This window comes from Protopterus annectens, chromosome 12.part0, assembly GCF_019279795.1.
Source record: "Protopterus annectens isolate FY-2018-M chromosome 12.part0, PAN1.0, whole genome shotgun sequence".
Classification (NCBI taxonomy): Eukaryota; Metazoa; Chordata; order Ceratodontiformes; family Protopteridae; genus Protopterus; species Protopterus annectens.
This window is the reverse complement of record NC_056746.1, coordinates 1,028,675,990-1,028,694,929: the sequence shown is the minus strand read 5'-3', so window position 1 is coordinate 1,028,694,929 and position 18,940 is coordinate 1,028,675,990. Positions and strand designations below refer to the sequence as shown.

General features: G+C 37.7%; 1 protein-coding gene across 1 annotated transcript in view; it reads left to right on the top strand.

The window, feature by feature from the left end:
• Window positions 1–18,940, top strand: part of LOC122816948 (formin-like protein 13) — a 1,087,038-nt gene that overhangs the window by 450,690 nt on the left and 617,408 nt on the right. Inside the window, exon 5 of the mRNA XM_044090042.1 lies at window positions 17,324–17,481. Within this exon, the coding sequence (XP_043945977.1) occupies window positions 17,324–17,481 (158 nt within the window). The remainder of the gene's footprint in view (window positions 1–17,323; window positions 17,482–18,940) is intronic.

Genomic DNA, 18,940 nt, shown 5'->3' with positions numbered 1-18,940 from the left:
AGCTCAGAAAAATCACCTCCCTCATCACACCAATCCACCCACCCAGCATTGAATCCTTAAAGTCCACCAGCCCACCACACTCCCAGAAAATATTTTCCCAAGTACCTCTTTCTTCCCTGTCACACCTCCAACATTTGCTGTCTACCTAAGGAAAAATTCTCTGAAGTCTACTTGGGGTATAAAAATACCTATGAAAACTTTTCCAAGCAAAAGTTCTATACCTTCTAGATTTTATTGCATATTTGAGAGACATACATATATCCTCCCATTGTTTCTTTGTAAATTGCTTATCCAAGCTCTCTTCCCAATCCTTTCTAACCTGCTCTGGTTAATTCTTATAGTTATCATGCAATATTTTATATGCCAACAAAATAACAAAACGTGTGCATATTACAACACAGTAGTAGAATAACATGACTAGTGCAAATTACGACAAAAGCAGACTGGTTTCGCCCACTGGCATTATATACACACACACACACACACACACACACACACACACACACACACATAAATATATATATATATATATCAGTTATTTTCATATACAAATTTCCCTTAATCAGTTTACAAATGAATAAATACGTAAAAAAAAATAAAAAAGAAAAAGGAAAAAAAGAAAAAACTTGTGGATTTTCAATAAGTTACTTGTTACAAAGCATGCATATACTTTCAGAGTAAAATATGCCTCTGCTGAGAAGGTACATCACTTATGACTGTAAAGTTTTCCCAAACATATAATGGCCATATTGCTCTTTGACAAATACTTCCCTCCCAAGAAACCATACCAACAATGATCAACAAAAGTGTTTTGGAAGCTTTCAACTTGCACCTATAGTGCACCATGTACTCACTAGATTCTGGCAGGGGCGGCCCGTGCTATTGGACTGCCGGACTGCAGCCCCCCCAGCTGTAAAATTAAAAGAAATTAAAGAAAATAAAAGATTAAAAAAAATAAAAAAATCATGGACTTTTGCGCATGCGCACTAGTCCGGACTGCTGCGGAGACAGTCTGGAGCATGTGCAGACTGTTTCAGCAGCAGTCCGGACTGGGAAACATGTCAGAGCAGAGATCCCAGAAGTCTATGCAGTTGTAACTGCATAGACTGTCGCAGGAAACTCATCGGGCTCGGACTGCAACATCGGCAGTCTGGAGTCTTGTCGGGGGAAGATCTCGTGTGGTGGATGTGCGGGCTCTCATCGGAGGAAGATGTGGATGTGGAGGTGGATGTGCTCCAATGGGCGGAGGTTTGCAGCTATGGATTTATGGCACAAAGGGATGGGATCTACATCGCTCCAGGTAAGACAGCTATGGATGATCGCTTAAGGTGGGGGGGGGGGGTGTATGTGTGAAAATGCCCCAATTGCTATATACTGGTGGCTAGAACAAACTCATGGTGGTGTGGTAGGGAATACCTCAGGCTTGAACCTTGTACCTTGTATGCAGGTGTTAAAGACCTGAATTCCATACCCACCACCATTTGTAAACAAATTGCAGATTTTTGCCTCATATTTGATCTGATCTGTTCCTCATAATATCTGTGGTTTCTAAATGTTGCAATGCTTGATATTTGATGGTGCAGTGGTAGCATTGTTGCCTTACAGCTGCAGGTTCTTAGGTTTGATTCTTGGCTGGGGTGCCTTCTGTGTGGGGTCTGCATATTCTCCCTGTGTTTGTGTGGGTTTGCTTTTGTGTCCTCCCATGTTACAAAGACATGTCTGCATTATTTCTTCCTGGGCCTCTGCTGAAAATTGTTTTTTTGTTCCAAGTCAGACTGTCCTGATTAACAAATGTTAAATAAAATTGACAGGCATTTGAATTTCAGACTTCAGGTTTCTGAATGTTTAATTCCTTACATATTTTATGGTGCAGTGGTGGCATTGTTGTCTCACAGCTATAGGTTTTCTGGTTTGATTCTTGGCTGGGGTGCCTTCTGTGTGGAGTCTGCATCTCATCCCTGTGTTTGTGTGGATTTGCTTTGGTGTCCTGCCATTTTACAAAGACATGTGTCTGCAGTATTTCTCCCTGGGCCTCTGCTGAAAATAGTTTTTGTTCCGTCAGAAGTAAAATTGACAGGCTTTTGAATTTCAGACTTCATATTCTTCAGAAAATACACAGTAATGCAACCTAAGTTTATAATATGAATATTTGAAATTTGTCCTTATTTCTGGGACTGTATTACCCTGTTATTGGCTTTGTCCAGGTTTTTTGTGCTAAGGTTGACAGCTATGGCAAGAACTGAATTCACTGAATATGTTTGAGGGCTGTATTCCCTCATTACTGGGTTTGTCCAGGTGTTTTGTGCTAAGAGGTTGACAGCTATGGTGAGAACTGAATTCATTAAATGATAGCCATTTAAGTTTCAGTCTTCCGCTCTTTCACAAAGCAGCTAATTTGGCGTAGTGGTATGTTGCTCTGACTGTTTTGCACAGGGACCTTGACAGTAAAATGTATGGTGTTAACACAGCATTTTTCTTTCACAAAGCAGGTGATTTGGCATAGTGGTATGTTGCTCTGACTGTTTTGCACAGGGACATTGGTAGTAAAATGTATGGTGGTAACACAGCATTTTTCTTTCACAAAGCAGCTGATTTGGCATAGTGGCATGTTGCTCTGACTCTTTTGCACAGGGAACTTGGCAGTAAAATGTATGGTGGTAACACAGCATTTTTCTTTCACAAAGCAGCTGATTTGGCAAAGTGGTATGTTGCTCTGACTCTTTTGCACAGGGACCTTGGCAGTAAAATGTATGGTAACACAGCCTTTTATTCTAGCACCTTTCCAAGATTATACAAGCAATGTTTAATGTGTCCCTGTTTTTTGGGCTTTTGACCCCCCCCCCAATAAATTTGGCTTTTTCCAGATTTCTTGTGCTGCAAAGTTGAGATGCAGTTGAGTATTGAGTAGATTTTACAAGGAGCTGAGAGCTGCAGCGGAAGAGAAGTTTAGTGCTGCTTATGCTAAGTCAGCTTGCATTGTTAATAGCACAACAGGCTGTATACTTGCTTTTGATGCAGAAGGTTGTGGGTTCTACTCCCACAAGGGGTGAATGCTACCGTAATGAAAAAGTTAAGATACTAACTATGAGCCTGTTATCAGTTTGCCATCCATTTCCTATTGCAATATTACTAGCTTATCATTTTTAATGTAATATAGGCAATTTATTCCTCAGGGGCATCAGACACTTTATTTTTCGATTAAACCATGAAATATAAAGGTGTTTGTTAGCAGCAACCTCTTCATTAGTTACAGATTTATTTAATGTGGAATTATTTAGATGACTTTTTTACTTCTTTAGAGATTGTGCATATTTACCGATAATGGTGGACTGTAGAATTGTGCATATTTACTGATAATGGTGGACTGTAGAAGTTTGAGTAGACTTTTATGATGGAAATGTTCTGAACTGGGCAGTTTTGTCATTATGGGTGCATGCATTTTGTTTCATTGTTTACTGGAAAGATGTTCTGAATTGGGCAGTTTTGTCATTATTGGTGCATGCATTTTGTTTCATAGTTTACTGGAAAAATGTTCATAACAATAGGAAGGTGTATCAAAGAGCACATGTATGTTTCATATGCAAGGGGCCTATGATTTGAAAACAGCCCAGAATTAATCTTTATCTGCCACTGGTAAAATATATTTTCTTTGAATGTGGGTTTCAATGCTGTTTCAATGAATGTGAGTTTCAAGGGTAGAGAAGTTTTAATGCTAAGTTTGTTTAGCAGATGTCTTAGTGTTTGTGCTGTAAAATGCAAAATAAAACTTTCAAATGAAGTCCAAATCATCATAAAAGTAAATCATTATGCACATTAGTGTTTATGGTAAATGGAGTGAAACAGCCAAGTAATGGATCATTGGAATGGCTGCAGGGGGAGGCTCCATTCGACCATGATTTTGTGAGGGGGAAGGGCGGCAAACTTAAAGACAGCCCCAGCTGAACTATACCTCCCAACTGCTTCTTATTTTTGGTTTGTTCCTCATAAAATTTGTGGTTTTCTGGCAAATCATTTAGGAATTAAGTCACTAAATAATGACACACTGAGTTTCAGACTTCATAACCTTCAGGAAAATGCATGCTAAAGTAAGACCTGTTGTTCTATCAACTGTCTAAGTTTATACAAGAGCAATTTTTAGTACTGTTTATATGTTACCCCAAGATATTTGGCCTTGTCCAGATTTATTGCATTAACAGGTTGAGAGGTACATGCAAATAAATTGCTTTATAGAATTAGGCATAGCCAAACCTCTCAACTGTCCATGATTTTGGCTCAAAATGTTGCCCTTCCCCCTAATAATCCTTCTGCAAAATAGCAATTTTGGAAGAAAACATGGAGGGTTTACAATTAAGAAATAACTGTAATAATCAGAGTTATAGAGTACTTTTATTTCAGAAATGTATGTAGATTCTTTTATTTTGTCAGCTGCTCAAGTTAGCAGTACTAATATTAAAGTGTTCCTTCTTTGACAGGTTCCCAGCTGTATTGTGTGGCTATTTTATATTTTTACATCACATTTTTGGTCCATTTTTCATAAAATTGTGAATTTTTTGGCAAATTACTGACAAATCATTAAAGACTGAAGTTAAAAAATAATGACAGACATTTGAGTTTCAGATTTCATACCGTTCAGAAAATTCATACGAATGCAAGACCTATTCTATTATCTTTCTAAGTTTATAAGAGCAATATTTAAAATTGTCCTTATTTTTGGGCCTTTGTCCCACTTCTTTGTATGGCTTTGTCCAGATTTCTTGCTCTGAGGGTGAGAGGTATGACAAATGTGTCAGGGCCATCACAGTCAGCCAGAGACATTTCAAATTGTGACATACTTGTTGCACCCCACTCCCCCATGTAGTGACTTTGGATGTGTCGAAGCAAGGCAAGGAGTAGTTATGCAGTGTAAATGTGCAGAGTATCCCCCCCATCCAAGGTAGACACAAGTACTAGAGTGGCTTTTCATCTGTCCTTGATTTTTGCAGAATGGTCTGGTTTCTGTCATATTTTTTGTACTGTTGATTCATGCTTATTACTCAAAGTGCCTGTTGTTCTGTGTTTAAGTAGCAATACTTTAATGACCATCAGGTAAGCTTGGCTGAGGTCGTAATATGCAAGTAAGCTTTAATAAGCATACTGTTAAAAAATTGCCAACATTGAAAGCCTTTCTGTTGTTGCCATGTAGAGAATACTTAACTAGATAATATATAAACCTTGGGTATTGAAATGCATATGACAGTATTTGTAATAAAGGACAGGATTACATTATTTTAAGAAGCTCATTACACTTGGAGACTTCCAGTCATCTCTGCAGGCTTTACCCGTAAATTAAACAGAATGCCAATCGTGTGGTCCATAACCTGTACAGTAATCCTTTTAAGCAATGTATCTTGAGCTTATTTCTTGTTTGCTTTTCATTTTTTACTTTGATCATGTTTTCCCCATGAAACAAGTAGATAGTTGTCAGGCAGCAGTTCTTTTTTTGGATAAGAAAAATTTTTACAAGTGGGGGCATCAGAGATTTCGACTTTCAGCATGTTACTTGGTACTTTAATAAAGCTGAATATAAATTATAATTAGAACTGCAGTGCAAGAAGTGGTTTGAGTTGAGTGCTGATTGTTTTTCTTATACTTGATTTTGACTGGCATTCCATTAATGTATTTAAAAAGTAATTTATTTTTTCATGCCTCACAACCTTTTTGTTTCTATCTTCTAGATATTAAGTAAGCTGTCATGCAGCCAATGCATTGAAATATTTTTATTCTTCTACACTTCATTTTGTCTTGATTGGACTCTCATAATGACGGTTTGGCACCCAGGGCAGTGTATTTAGTTAGGTTTTGTGGTTTTGAGCATAGCATCTCCCCTTTCTAGTTGGCCTCACCCCTTCCCATTGACCCCACCCATTCAGCTGTCTCCTGCAGCCCTCCTTTGATTTGAAGTCACCAGCCGCCACTGGATTCTGGTAAAAATAAAAATAAATAAATAGGTAGTGTTGTTCTGTGGGTAGTGTGCATGTTTACTTCTGCTCACGGGTCTGTGTGGGTTTCTCTCTGAAAATGAAGAAAAAAGCACATACCTACAAGAGAAAACTATGCCCGATCATAGCATCTGCTAAAGGCTCGTCTATATCTTTATCAAAGTGCAGTGATCCCAGTGTTTATTATATGTATAAGGTGGTAGAGATGCCAAATCCAAATCTCCCAGACAGGGAAATCAGGGTCTATATTATATCCTCGAATGCTTAAAAAAGCGAACGCTGATTGAGCAAACTTATTTTTGCGAAACTGCAAAATATCAAAGCAGCAGAAACTCAATTTTTTTCCTAGGGAAAGAATTCGGTTGTCCGTTTCTGTTGCTTCGGTATTTTCAGTGTTATGGTGGAAAGTTACTGTTTGGATTCAGGTAAGTGTGCGATTGTGTGGATGTGAGTGTTAGGGTGATTTAGGTGAGTTAGGGTTAGGGCTCGGGTTAGGTGTGTGTGCGATTGAGTGGACATGAGGGTTAGGGCAGATTTAAGTGAGTTAGGGTTAGGGAGTGGGTGAGGTGAATGTGCAATAGTGACGGACCTTAGGGTTAGGGTTTGGGTTAAGGTAAGTGGGTAGTTAGTGGTGTGTGCATAGTTTAGTGTAGGGTTAGGTATCAGATTTTAGGTGTATGTGTGTGGATTTCTATTTGTTTGGTGTGCTTGTATTGTGTATATGTGTTTTGGATCAGCGATTTTTTTTCCCTGGGAAAAAAATCACTGATCTGACAGTTCGAGATTGTAAGCTTTCACTTAAATTAGGTTGATCAATCAGCGTTCGCTTTTTTAAGCGTTCGATGATATAATATAGACCCGGAAATCATACTTTCATTTCATACAAAATGCTCCTTTGTGGCAAAAAGACAGTGATATTTTGTAACTGTAATTAGTCTAAGCAGTGCCAAAGGTAAAGGTGGTATCAACTTGAAAGGGGATGGCTCTAAACAAACATAAGGAAATCTAATGAAATACTTATTTTGGAAAAGGTAGTGTGAGGCTGATAAAGTAAGCCTGTGAGAATGCAGGAAGGTTCAAAGAAGAGCTGTACCAAACTGTTCTAACAACCTAAAAGGGATGATCAATGGAGAGTGATAGACTTTTAAATTAAACAAAAAGCTTGCTGACATTGAGATTTTCATACAATATGTGTGGTGGTGGTGCTGCGGTAGTGTTGTCGCCTCACAGTAATACGCTGTCCGATTCGATTCTCAGCTAGAGCATCTTCTGCGTGGAGACATGCATGAATGGGCGTACCTTCATTGAAGGTTGTGCATCAGAGCTGGTAACTCGGCACGTAAAATCAACTACCAATCATTAGCGGACCGGAGTTCCGCCGTGGCGACCCCTAACTGGGAAAAGCCGAAAAATTCACACACACACATGTGCTTGAAACAAGCCCAGTGCAGTATAAAGCTTAGAGGTGTACAGCCAATCAGATCATGCTGGAGCAGGGTACCATAACAGTGAGGGTTTCTGATGGTCATTACCATTATCTGCAATGCAACGGTTTTCTTTTATACATCAGAAAAGCTGCAAGGCAATTTCCTGTCATGGGATGACCAAGGAAGTGAGTAAATGAGAGAAAAATGTGTATAAGGGCCTGACATCAGTCTATAGGTTCTAACGAATCCAAGGCAGTATGTTGCCAACTAAAATGGAAACCCCCATATACATATATATATATATATATATATATATATATATATATATATATATATATATATATATATATACATACACAACAACTAAACTACAAACACCCAAATGTATAACTATGATGTTTAGTTTTAGTTAAGTGCTTTTGTCTCCAAAAACATGAGATGCCATCAGAACAAGTTTAACTAACAACAACCCCGCTTTTTCAAAACAAGGCTAGCAACAATAGATGTTACTGTAATGCCTCAGAATCTATGCATGAAGTGGTTCTAGAAGATATTAATAGAATGGGATTTCCTGACTGCAACTGATGTTAGGAATATAACTATGTTAGTGAAGATAGTTTTAAAACATAATTACATATTTTTTAAGCTGACTATCATAATCAAGAAACTGGTGTGGAAATGGAGGTGGTATGCCTTTTCCTTTTTAATTCAATTTTTATGTAAATTATTAGTCATTGCACTAGATTTTTGTGTTATTTTTTAACATGGACAGGAACTGAGAATGAATTATTGGTTTGTACAAATTATATTAATAATAACACAGACTTTTAGAATTTTACATATACTTTTTCCACAAAGAAAATAAATTATTTGAATGTAAGGATAACAAAACACAACAAGAAGCATAGGTTTCATTCAAACATTCACAGAAAATCAACTTTTTTCTAATAGTTGTTTATATTTTCATAGTAACCATTCATTTTTTTTAAAACACAGTTTAGTGAAAGACATATGGTAAGATTGCCACACTTGTTTGCAGAGAAACACATTTAAGAGTGGAAAGGAAAAAAATATGTTTCTACAACATGCTTATCCTGTATGTTTAATTAATGAAAAGGAATACTGATATATATATATCTATATATATATCTATATATATATATATATATATATATATATATATATATATATATATATAGATAGATATATATATATACACCATAGTATCCAAAATATAAATTTTAAATTAAAGAATTCAAAATATATATCTGAAAGAATTATTTTGACATATAACAGACATACTAAGAACATAAAAACAACAATAAATAAGAATTGGGAGCTATTTGGATATGGTGATAACCCACGCCTGGGTGTGAGTAATGTTGGATTTACCCACGGTTGGTGTGGTTTGGACATGAGCGCAAAGCCCTCATGACCAAACCACACCAACCGTGGGTAAATCTAGCATTACCCACACCCAGAAGTGGGTTATTGCTATTATACAATGACATTATTTAAGAAAAAAATACTTACTTTTCTTAAATAATGGCATTGTATAATGCCTCCTTGCTGCCCTTCTGCAGCTGTCCAGTATTCTGCGGCAGTTCTGATGTACTGCGCTTGTGTATGGTTACGCAGTACATCAGAGCTGTGTGTGGAAGCAACAGAGAAAGGAAGATCTCCGTTGTTTTTTAAAAGGTGTCTTGCTATGTTAAAAGAGATTAACATAGTGAGATATCTTAAAAAAAGCACAGGAGATCTTCCTTTCTCCATTGCCTTTTTTAAAGCTGTCTCACTATGTTACCATAGCGAGACAGCTTTAAAAAAAGCAACGGAGAAAGGAAGATCTCCGTTGCTTCTTTTAAGATATATCGCTATGTTAAACTCATTTAACAAAGAGATAACAGCAATGGAGCTTTTCCATTCTCCATTGCTGTCCAACACAAAAAAAAAAACAAAAAAAAAAGTCTTATACTAATGGAAAAAGTCCAGGCGACCGGACCTTTTTCCATTAGAATAAGTCTGATTTACAATGGGCACGCTGACCAATCAGCGTGTACATTTTGGAATATTAATGGGGGGTCATTGTATAATTAAGTATTAATAATTACAAAATATTTTTACTCAACAGCATAGATTGCAGAGCATTTGGGAGTGTCTCTTTGACATTATGCCAAACAGGTCCATTGTTTTATGTGTTAAAGTCAGTAAGATGCCTAAAAAATGCATATATGAACATTCTTATGATGTTTCAAAACAAAGCCTGGACAAGGCATTAGGGAGACATGCCACACAACGGGTTTAAGGGTTTTAAATTTTGTATATTTGAGAAAAATATATAAAAAAAAAACAAGAGTTGGACTTTGGGAAGAACTTGTTGAGTGCAAAAAACTCTTGTGACAGCCAAATTAAATGCTGATGAATCACTTGATTTAAATGAATAGATTACGCTTTACTCTGTGTTAAAATGGGGGCTGAAATGTTATGAAACATTCTCTTTCACCAAGAAAGTTTTATTTTGTTAATATTTCATGCTTGATGTCCATGTACTTTTTAATGTATTTTTAATTTTGTATAGATAATATTTTGTAGAAGGAAATGGAATTACATCACATTAGTGTACAACATGATGACTGCCTTGTTTTGCAAAAGCTGTTGTTAGTTAAACTTATTCTGATGAAGGCTCATGTTTTAGGAGATGGAAGCACTTAACTAAAAATAAATGTTATACTTATACACCTGTGTGTTTGTATTTCAGATGGTGGCATAGTGTCTTGGATTTTTTAGAAATGTTTGTTGTGGCAGTTCATAGAGCAAGTGGATTGTGATTTGAGCAAGTTAATATTAACCAACTAAATTAATTCTGTGGGATTTAAATCATTTTTTCAGTCATCTCATCAAGGATTCATGCAATCCTCATTCACAGATGAGTAAAACAAAGAAACAAGAGGATGTGGCATGGGTGGATAGGAGACAATGTTAAACTGTAAGCCTTCTTCTGCCAGCATGCAGCTTTGTATTTGCATTTAAGTTCCTATGTTGTGCAAGTCAAGTATATGATGGCATTCCTGTCTGGTAGAAGAGGGTCCAATGGCTAAGACATCTTTCACTGGAATTCTAAAGTCATAATCAGCAGCCATTATTTACATTACAGCAATAAACAATATTGTTCTTAATACTAGAAAAAGACATCTTACTTCTTTCCAAGGCACTTCAGAAAGTGCACCTATTACTTAACTCTAAAAAAAGGTTTGCTATTACACAAAGATTGGTTCTGTATGCCCAGACTGGCACATTGTATGTAACAGCAAAGTACAGCTAGAGAAAACCTTCCACTTATGCTATCTAGGAAGCTGGCTCAATCAAGAGTTAGATTTTCGGTACCATTTTAATATAACAAAGTCTAAAATTAACGGACTATTCTTATGGTGAATAAAATTTCACACTTGGTTTTATAAGAAAGCACTAATACAGTTGGGAAAGGGATTGTCCTTGTGCATTTAGAATATGCCCTACCTAGTATTTCTCAAGTAAAATAAATATCTAACCTACAAGCAGTTCAGAACTGCATGTGCAGATTTGTCTCCATATCTTTTAAAAGTAAACAGAGGTAATCCAAAGGGTTTAGTGAAGTCTAATTTCCCACATGTGACCCAGAGGGTGACAGGACTAACAAGAAGCAGAGTATAAAGTATTAGTCCGGATAAAATCACCTTCGCTAGCAGATCTATGATACTCTCTCTCTCTCTGATACCCTCCCTGTGGAAGGAATAAATACATCTTGTTGATGCTTCCAGTAGTATATTCAGTTAAGCAGGTATATGGATGAGGTCTTGTTATTAGAATTAATTTTCAGGTAAATCACTGAGAATTACTGTCAGTTAATAATTCTAGATATTAGAGATTCATATTTTTCATTGTTCAGAAAATGAAGTGTCTACAGTGGTGAGGAAATCATTATATATTGCGCAACTTATAAACAAAGGTATGGCATCTAAGTCCAAGGAAGTTATTGTTCCACTGAATTTGGCATTCATCAGACCTATCACTGAGTACAGTGCCCCCTTTGGTATGTACCTAACCAGGCATATTCAACAACTGGAACGTCCACAGATGTTCCTCACTAAAAAGAATGTAAGGCATAAGTAAAATGGCCTATGCAGACTGGCTCAAGACCCTATCCCTATTCGGTTTTTGAGGGCAGATCTATGCCTGGCATACAGGGCATTGTCATATCACACTCTGATGGACCTCCTGCATATCCACAAAACAAACAGCACCAGAATTACCCATTCTAAAGACTTAAATCTTGCCTGTGATATAAACAGGACTTGCCGGAGAGATAGGTATGTATCCCAGATACTACCAATTCAAGTGCAACTTGGACAGTTGGATGGGAAACTGAAAATTCATCCCTGGTTTGGCACCTCTGTGGGAAAAAAGCAAAATCTTGCTTTTTTCCCACTTTTATGAGATATAAAAACGTTCAGTTACAGGCTTGCTGTTCTTGAACTGTTTGTAAGTTTCTGTGAGGCCATTTTTTGCTTGGGCTAAAGTAAAGTCTCTCTGTTGATCAGTGGCAGTGAAAAACATTGAGCAGCCTGCCTGCCCCTGTGGGAGTGGTTACTGACTTGAAACTGTAGTTTTATTGGCCATTTTGGGTCAGTTCCAAAACTCCTTCATCTTCCTGTCTTAAAACCCTCTTTTGCGCGGTTTTGCGCGTTTTTGAGCATAGCGCAACAACGGGAAGCGCTGCCTAATTGGGTTTAAACTATTCCTGGCTCCACAAAGTCTGCTGTTCACTTTTTCCCTTAGAACTGCTCTATCTCTCAATTTAAACACCATATTCTCATTCTAAGGCTCTTCACTGGTCCAATTAAGTAATCCTACAAGTTAGCACTATTAAACCATAAGCACTACTTACTCTTATACTCTCTACGATTACCCTGTCCTCTATTGGTCCATCTTAAATTCAGTTTCCCTATTACTCTAGCATGTCCAAAGGTCAGTCAATTATTTCCTCTCCAGTCCAGCTGGTGAATCTGGGAATTTTGAGGCAATGTTACAACTGTCTCATGTACACGGACAACCCTCTCCTCCTCCAAACAAGTTCAAATATATGTGAGAGATGCAACTATTTAGCCAAACTGGAGGCTGAGCTCTCTCATCTCAAAACTGGTGTAACCAGTCAGGAGGAGAAGGTAACCTCACACAACACAATTCCAGTATCACATAGTCCCACCACATCAGCGAACCAAACACATAAATACACAAAAACATACTCGGAGGCTCTAAATAAAAATCTACCTAAGCAACAGAGACCTCCAAAGCAGACATCCAAGAAAACGCTACCTCAAAACAAAACACACACAACACATAACCCACAAAGTCAGTGTGCCAAGCAGCCACAGCCCTTAAGGCTGAATAACACACTTGATACTCTTGTTATAGGTGACTCTATTGTCAGACACACTGATGTCCCGCTCACCAGGCTGAATAAAGAGAAGGTCACGGTGAGCTGCCTGTCGGGTGCTAGGATCCGACACATAACGCAAGCACTCAGGTCACTCCAAAGCAAATACAAATTTGACTCAGTCATTGTACATGCTGGTGTGAATGACCTGAGATGTACCTCCCTGGACTACATGAAAAGAGAAATAGAGGAGCTCTCTGATCATGTAGCCCAGGCTGGTATGACCCTGACCTTGAGCAGCATCTTACCCTCACCTAGAATGATGCCACAGTACAAAGACAAAATGATCGATTTTAACAATTGGCTAAAATTTTGGTGTCATTCAAAGGGGATCCAGTGTCTGTCAGCCTGGGATGACATGCTCGACAAGCCACGTTGCTTCACTAGGGACAGCTTGCACCTGTCACCACTGGGCTTTCGGATATTGGCAAAGGCTCTTGCCACCCCCATAGTGCCTTTTTTAGGCAAGGCACAAAAGTCAAACCCACCCCCATAGACAGCACAAGGAACAAGAAACTAAGGGTAATGCTGCTAAATGCCAGAAGTCTTAACCTCAAGATGCATGCACTCGAAGCTCTCCTCAGTATGGAGAACATCGATATCTGTGCAGTGAATGAAACCTGGTTCAAGGCTCCAGAGAGCACCCCAGCACTACCAGGCTATACCTCATATCATGCTTTTCGGCCCCAAAACCCGGACCGAACCACAAAAGGAGGGGGAGTTTCCATATTTATCAAGGATATCCACACCTCCAGGTTAGTGGCATTGCATGAAGTATCGGAGACCATCCATGTGCAACTAACAGTGGGCAAGACTGCTTTTCAGTTTATAGCATCCTACAGACCACCCTCTCAAAGTCAGGAATCCCATTCACTTTCCTGAAAACATTGGAGAACATGAAGATCTCTCCGAACACCATTATACTGGGCGACTTCAACTACCCAAACATTGACTGGGAACACTACTCAAGCCCCAGCACCTTAGCCCAAAGATTCCTGGAAATTATAAACTTTATAAACACTAAACTTTAGAATATTCAGTCATTGTACTGCTAGTCAAGCATGCAAACAGAACGGAAGAGAAGGACTGAGAGAGAAAAATAGACTTGGAGACAGAGTGGGTGAGGGATAATGGAAGAGAAAGAGAGACAGAAAGAGACTTGAAAACAGAACAAGGAGAAAAAGGCAGACAGACGCATACACACTGACCCCCCCCCACACACACACACACACACACACACACACACACACACACACACACACACACACACACACACACTGTACTGATTTAGTATTTATTTCATGCACTCTTTACTTATTCTTACTTATCTAAAACAGTGGTTTAAAAGTGAATAGATGAATAGATACTTCAGCAGTCCTCCAGTTTTAATGCTTACTCTGTCTTCAACAATTTCCAGAAATTACTGTGAAATAATTCATTCACTAGAATGTAGTTAGCATGTTTGGAAATTGTCGTAGAAGAAAAGTGTACATCTGTTTCATACAATAAAGCGCATGGGGACTTGTTGCATTGCAGACAAGCCATAAGAGCTCTTCTGAAAAGAAGCACAGACATTAATGCAGATGTTACTATTAACACAGTTTTATAGTCGCTGAAATTACTATTCTTATCTGACTGATATTCATATCATACACGTATGGGCTCAAAGGAGCAGGTGATTCCAATTTACTGCAAAACATTTGTGTGTGTGTGTGTGTGTGTGTGTGTGTGTGTGTGTGTGTGTGTGTGTGTGTTTATGTGTGTGTGTGTGTGTGTGTGTGTGTGTGTGTGTGTGCGTGTGTGTGTGTGTCTGTGTGTGTGTGTCACCCAGGACTCAAGGAGCACTTTATCAACCATTAAGGTCCTCCCTCAGGACCTACAGACCAAACATAATGTTTCAAACTATGTATTGTGTACTAGTTTAACTTTAATGCCCCCCCCAAACCCTTGTTATCTCTTATCCACCCTAAAAAGGGTTTAGTCCAGCACTGAATTCTGATTAGCATCTTAAAAAGTTCTCTGTTAGGAGTCAAAGTGTATGTGCTTTTCTCCCCCCCCCCCCCCAAATTACCTGACCAGTACTTTCCCAAGCCCTAACCACATTTAATCAATGCACCCAAAATATATTAAACATTTTTTTTATTTACATAAGGTAGAACAACAGTAATCTTCTAACCAAACCCCCTTCCCCCTTTTTTACATTGTATTTTAAATTTATAAATACTACATATATTTGGACATGGTGTGCAATGGTCAACCACTATAAGACAGTGCAATACTCAACAACATCAGCAAACAAGCATATGTATGGACTTGCATCCCAAGCCAATGGCTGCCATCACCAAGAACATTTATTTTAGCCTGCCTGGCTAGGCTTATCTATTCCACAAATCTTTTAAGACTGATTGTTCAAGCATGTTTGTACATTCTTCATAGATTGTTTGTGTATCTTTTTTCATAAACATTTGTATACATCATCTATTATTGTTCATATTGTCTAGTGTCTTGTAACTTGTTTACTTTGTTCAAATTTTTGATTGTTTTGTACTCATCTGGCTGGCATGAGAATAGATCATCTTAATCAGTGCTCTATCCTGTACAACAAATTCAAACAAACAAGCAAATAAATAAAGTAAGTGAACAAATTATATCACAATTGCAAGAGTTTTACAGCTTGATAGAATAACTACTTGTACATTTTTTGCAAGCAACCTGGAGAACAATGAACTGGTAGTAAAGTGTTATTCTGTGTTCATGTAATATGAGATTGTGGCTGCTGCGAGGGTGAGAGGAGTCTGTCATTGCATGTTTGCAAGTATTCTTTCTGTGATGTGTGTTGTCCTCAGGCTGTGAATAATAAAATAAAAGGAGTGTGGGAAAGAAGGGATGGAGACCCCTGTAAGGGGTTGTGTAGGGGGTCCTGTCACCTGTAAACATTTTTTTTTATTAGTTGTATTTCTGGTGTGTTTGCTTGTAAACTGCACAGGTACAGGTAGTTTTACTATCAACATATGCTCTCAAACTATCAGTTTCAAACCATGTTTGCTGGGAAATTCTGATATGAGGTTGTTTGTTTGTCTTAAGGTCTCAGAAATGATCTGCCTGCTGGAAATAAACACTAAACTTTAGAATATTCAGTCATTGTACTGCTAGTCAAGCATGCAAACAGAACGGAAGAGAAGGACTGAGAGAGAAAAATAGACTTGGAGACAGAGTGGGTGAGGGATAATGGAAGAGAAAGAGAGACAGAAAGAGACTTGAAAACAGAACAAGGAGAAAAAGGCAGACAGACGCATACACACTGACCCCCCCCCCCACACACACACACACACACACACACACACACACACACACACACACACACACACACACACTGTACTGATTTAGTATTTATTTCATGCACTCTTTACTTATTCTTACTTATCTAAAACAGTGGTTTAAAAGTGAATAGATGAATAGATACTTCAGCAGTCCTCCAGTTTTAATGCTTACTCTGTCTTCAACAATTTCCAGAAATTACTGTGAAATAATTCATTCACTAGAATGTAGTTAGCATGTTTGGAAATTGTCGTAGAAGAAAAGTGTACATCTGTTTCATACAATAAAGCGCATGGGGACTTGTTGCATTGCAGACAAGCCATAAGAGCTCTTCTGAAAAGAAGCACAGACATTAATGCAGATGTTACTATTAACACAGTTTTATAGTCGCTGAAATTACTATTCTTATCTGACTGATATTCATATCATACACGTATGGGCTCAAAGGAGCAGGTGATTCCAATTTACTGCAAAACATTTGGCATTTTGAACAGCTGCTCAGCCAATTAGGGATGTATTCACTTCTGAAAGACATCTCTGTTATTAGCAAATGTCAGTTCGAACTTCTCATCTCGTTTTTGTTATAATCATCTGTGCTCTGTATTTACACCTTACAGTGCCATGGAAATCTTTCTGCTGTAGCATTAATTGTATTTGGGGAAACTCTTAAAACTGCCCTGTGTTGTACAATAAAATGCAATGATGTACATTACAGACAATCCCAGAAAAACATTTAAAATGCAGCATTTTACATTATTATGAAGTGCAGAGCATTATACAATCAAGACTTGTTTCCACATTGCATTTTTCATTTTGGGATTCAGTGTTGCCATTACCTTTTGCTGTCTAGACTTCTGGCTATGAGTCGAACATTGTAATATTGTTTCAGACCGCATGATGGGACAATTACATTACTTGTCGTGGTATTTTACATAACTGACATAACTCACACTTAATGGTACATGGTGAGCAGAGCCCTGCTCTCTGCAAACTTAAGTGTTACATGACATGCTTAAGCAGAGCATAAACAAAAAGTGGATTTGTGTCAACACAAAAAAATGCCATATTGCAAAGTAACTTGAGCATGCTTAGACTGAAGCATTATTTTATTGTTGCCTTTGTTGTAGATCATTCAGCTTGCAAACAAAATAATTCAGAACAATATATATGCCAGTCCTGTGCAGCAAGGTAGTGTCTTTTATGGTACTCCAGTAAAGGCAGATGTACTACGCGAAGGAATGCTTCTTATGCAGAAGGGAGGTTTGGCTTCAGTGAAGTGGATAAGGTATGAAAAGGTTTTATCATTAATGGTTCTGTACAGCATTATGACCTAAAAGCTATTGCTAGTGATATGCATATGCTGCCTATGCTTTCAGTGTTTGCTCTGCAGTAATCCTGCCTTTGTGCTTCTGGCACAGAGTGCCTTTGACTGCTGGCTTCAATATGTTGTAATTCAAAAATCAGTATTGAGAAACTGAAGGCCCTTCATCTTGTGTTATCAGACCTTAAGTATGTAATTGAACTCTACTAATTTTCATAATACAGTAGTTACAGGAAATGTATGACCTACATACAAATATGTGTACTGAAATCTTTAGTAAGGAGTAAACTTTTCCTTATAGAAACAGAAAGACTCTGTATTCCTTCTCTAAGCTCATATCAGATATCAAAACATAAAATCAATTTTAAAAACAAATGCTGAAATTAAATCAGTTAAAGATGAATTAACAGCATGATAATTATACTACAACATTTCTATGTCTGAATTTTATCAGGAGAGCTACCATTCTGCAAATGGTAGCTTCTGGATTGCTCTTTCTCTGATCTCTTGGAATGGTTTCCTATGCATTAGCTCTACAGCAGAATAACAGTTTTGCAGATGCTTTTTTTAACTTTTATTCAGAAGTTTCTATTTTCCCCACAACTATATGATTGTGCAACTAATATATGAAATTAAATGGGTGTGGAGTGTGGAAGCTACAAGCTCACTTGCAAAAAATGTTTTAATGGGGAAGCTGCACATAGTTTCAGTGGGTGTGTGTTTTTTTGCTGAGTGTGAGTTGTCTAGTTTGCTGTCAAGGGGTAGACTATGAAATAATCTTACTGGCTCACAAAGTGGCATTCGTATTGCAGATGTATAGTGGGGGTGTAGAAATTAGAGTTTATTTCCATTTTAAAAATAATGACCTGAGGTCACAACAATTTCAGACCTAGTATTCTCATACAGCAGTAAAACAATGCATTCAACAAAGCATAGAATATTCTGGTACAACTTTTAAAATGCAGCATTTTATAACATTGTTTTGAATGCATATTATATCACCATATTACCCAGGATACACCATCATTTGCAACTTTATCACCCTCCTGTATAACAGACATATCAGACATATGTTTTAGCTCTTTCAAAAATCATAAGCTGTGTTAAGATAAAACAAGCAATTGTTTATTTCTTAAACTGAAATAGCCCCTCAACCCTGCCGCTCTCTTAGACTGAAACATGATGTTCAGTATACTTCTCAACTGTCCTCGATTTTCTAGAATGCCCCGATTTTGCCTCCAATGCTTGCACTGTTCATTATAACATTTTTGACTTTCAACTAAATCACTGAGGATTATAGTCAGTCTACAAAGCCGGGCATTAGAGTTTCATACTTTTTATTGTTCAGAAATGGAAGGTGATCCAAAAACTTAGAAGAATACCTGTGATCTCTTTGCTTAAGAACTTTTGGTATTCTTCTAAT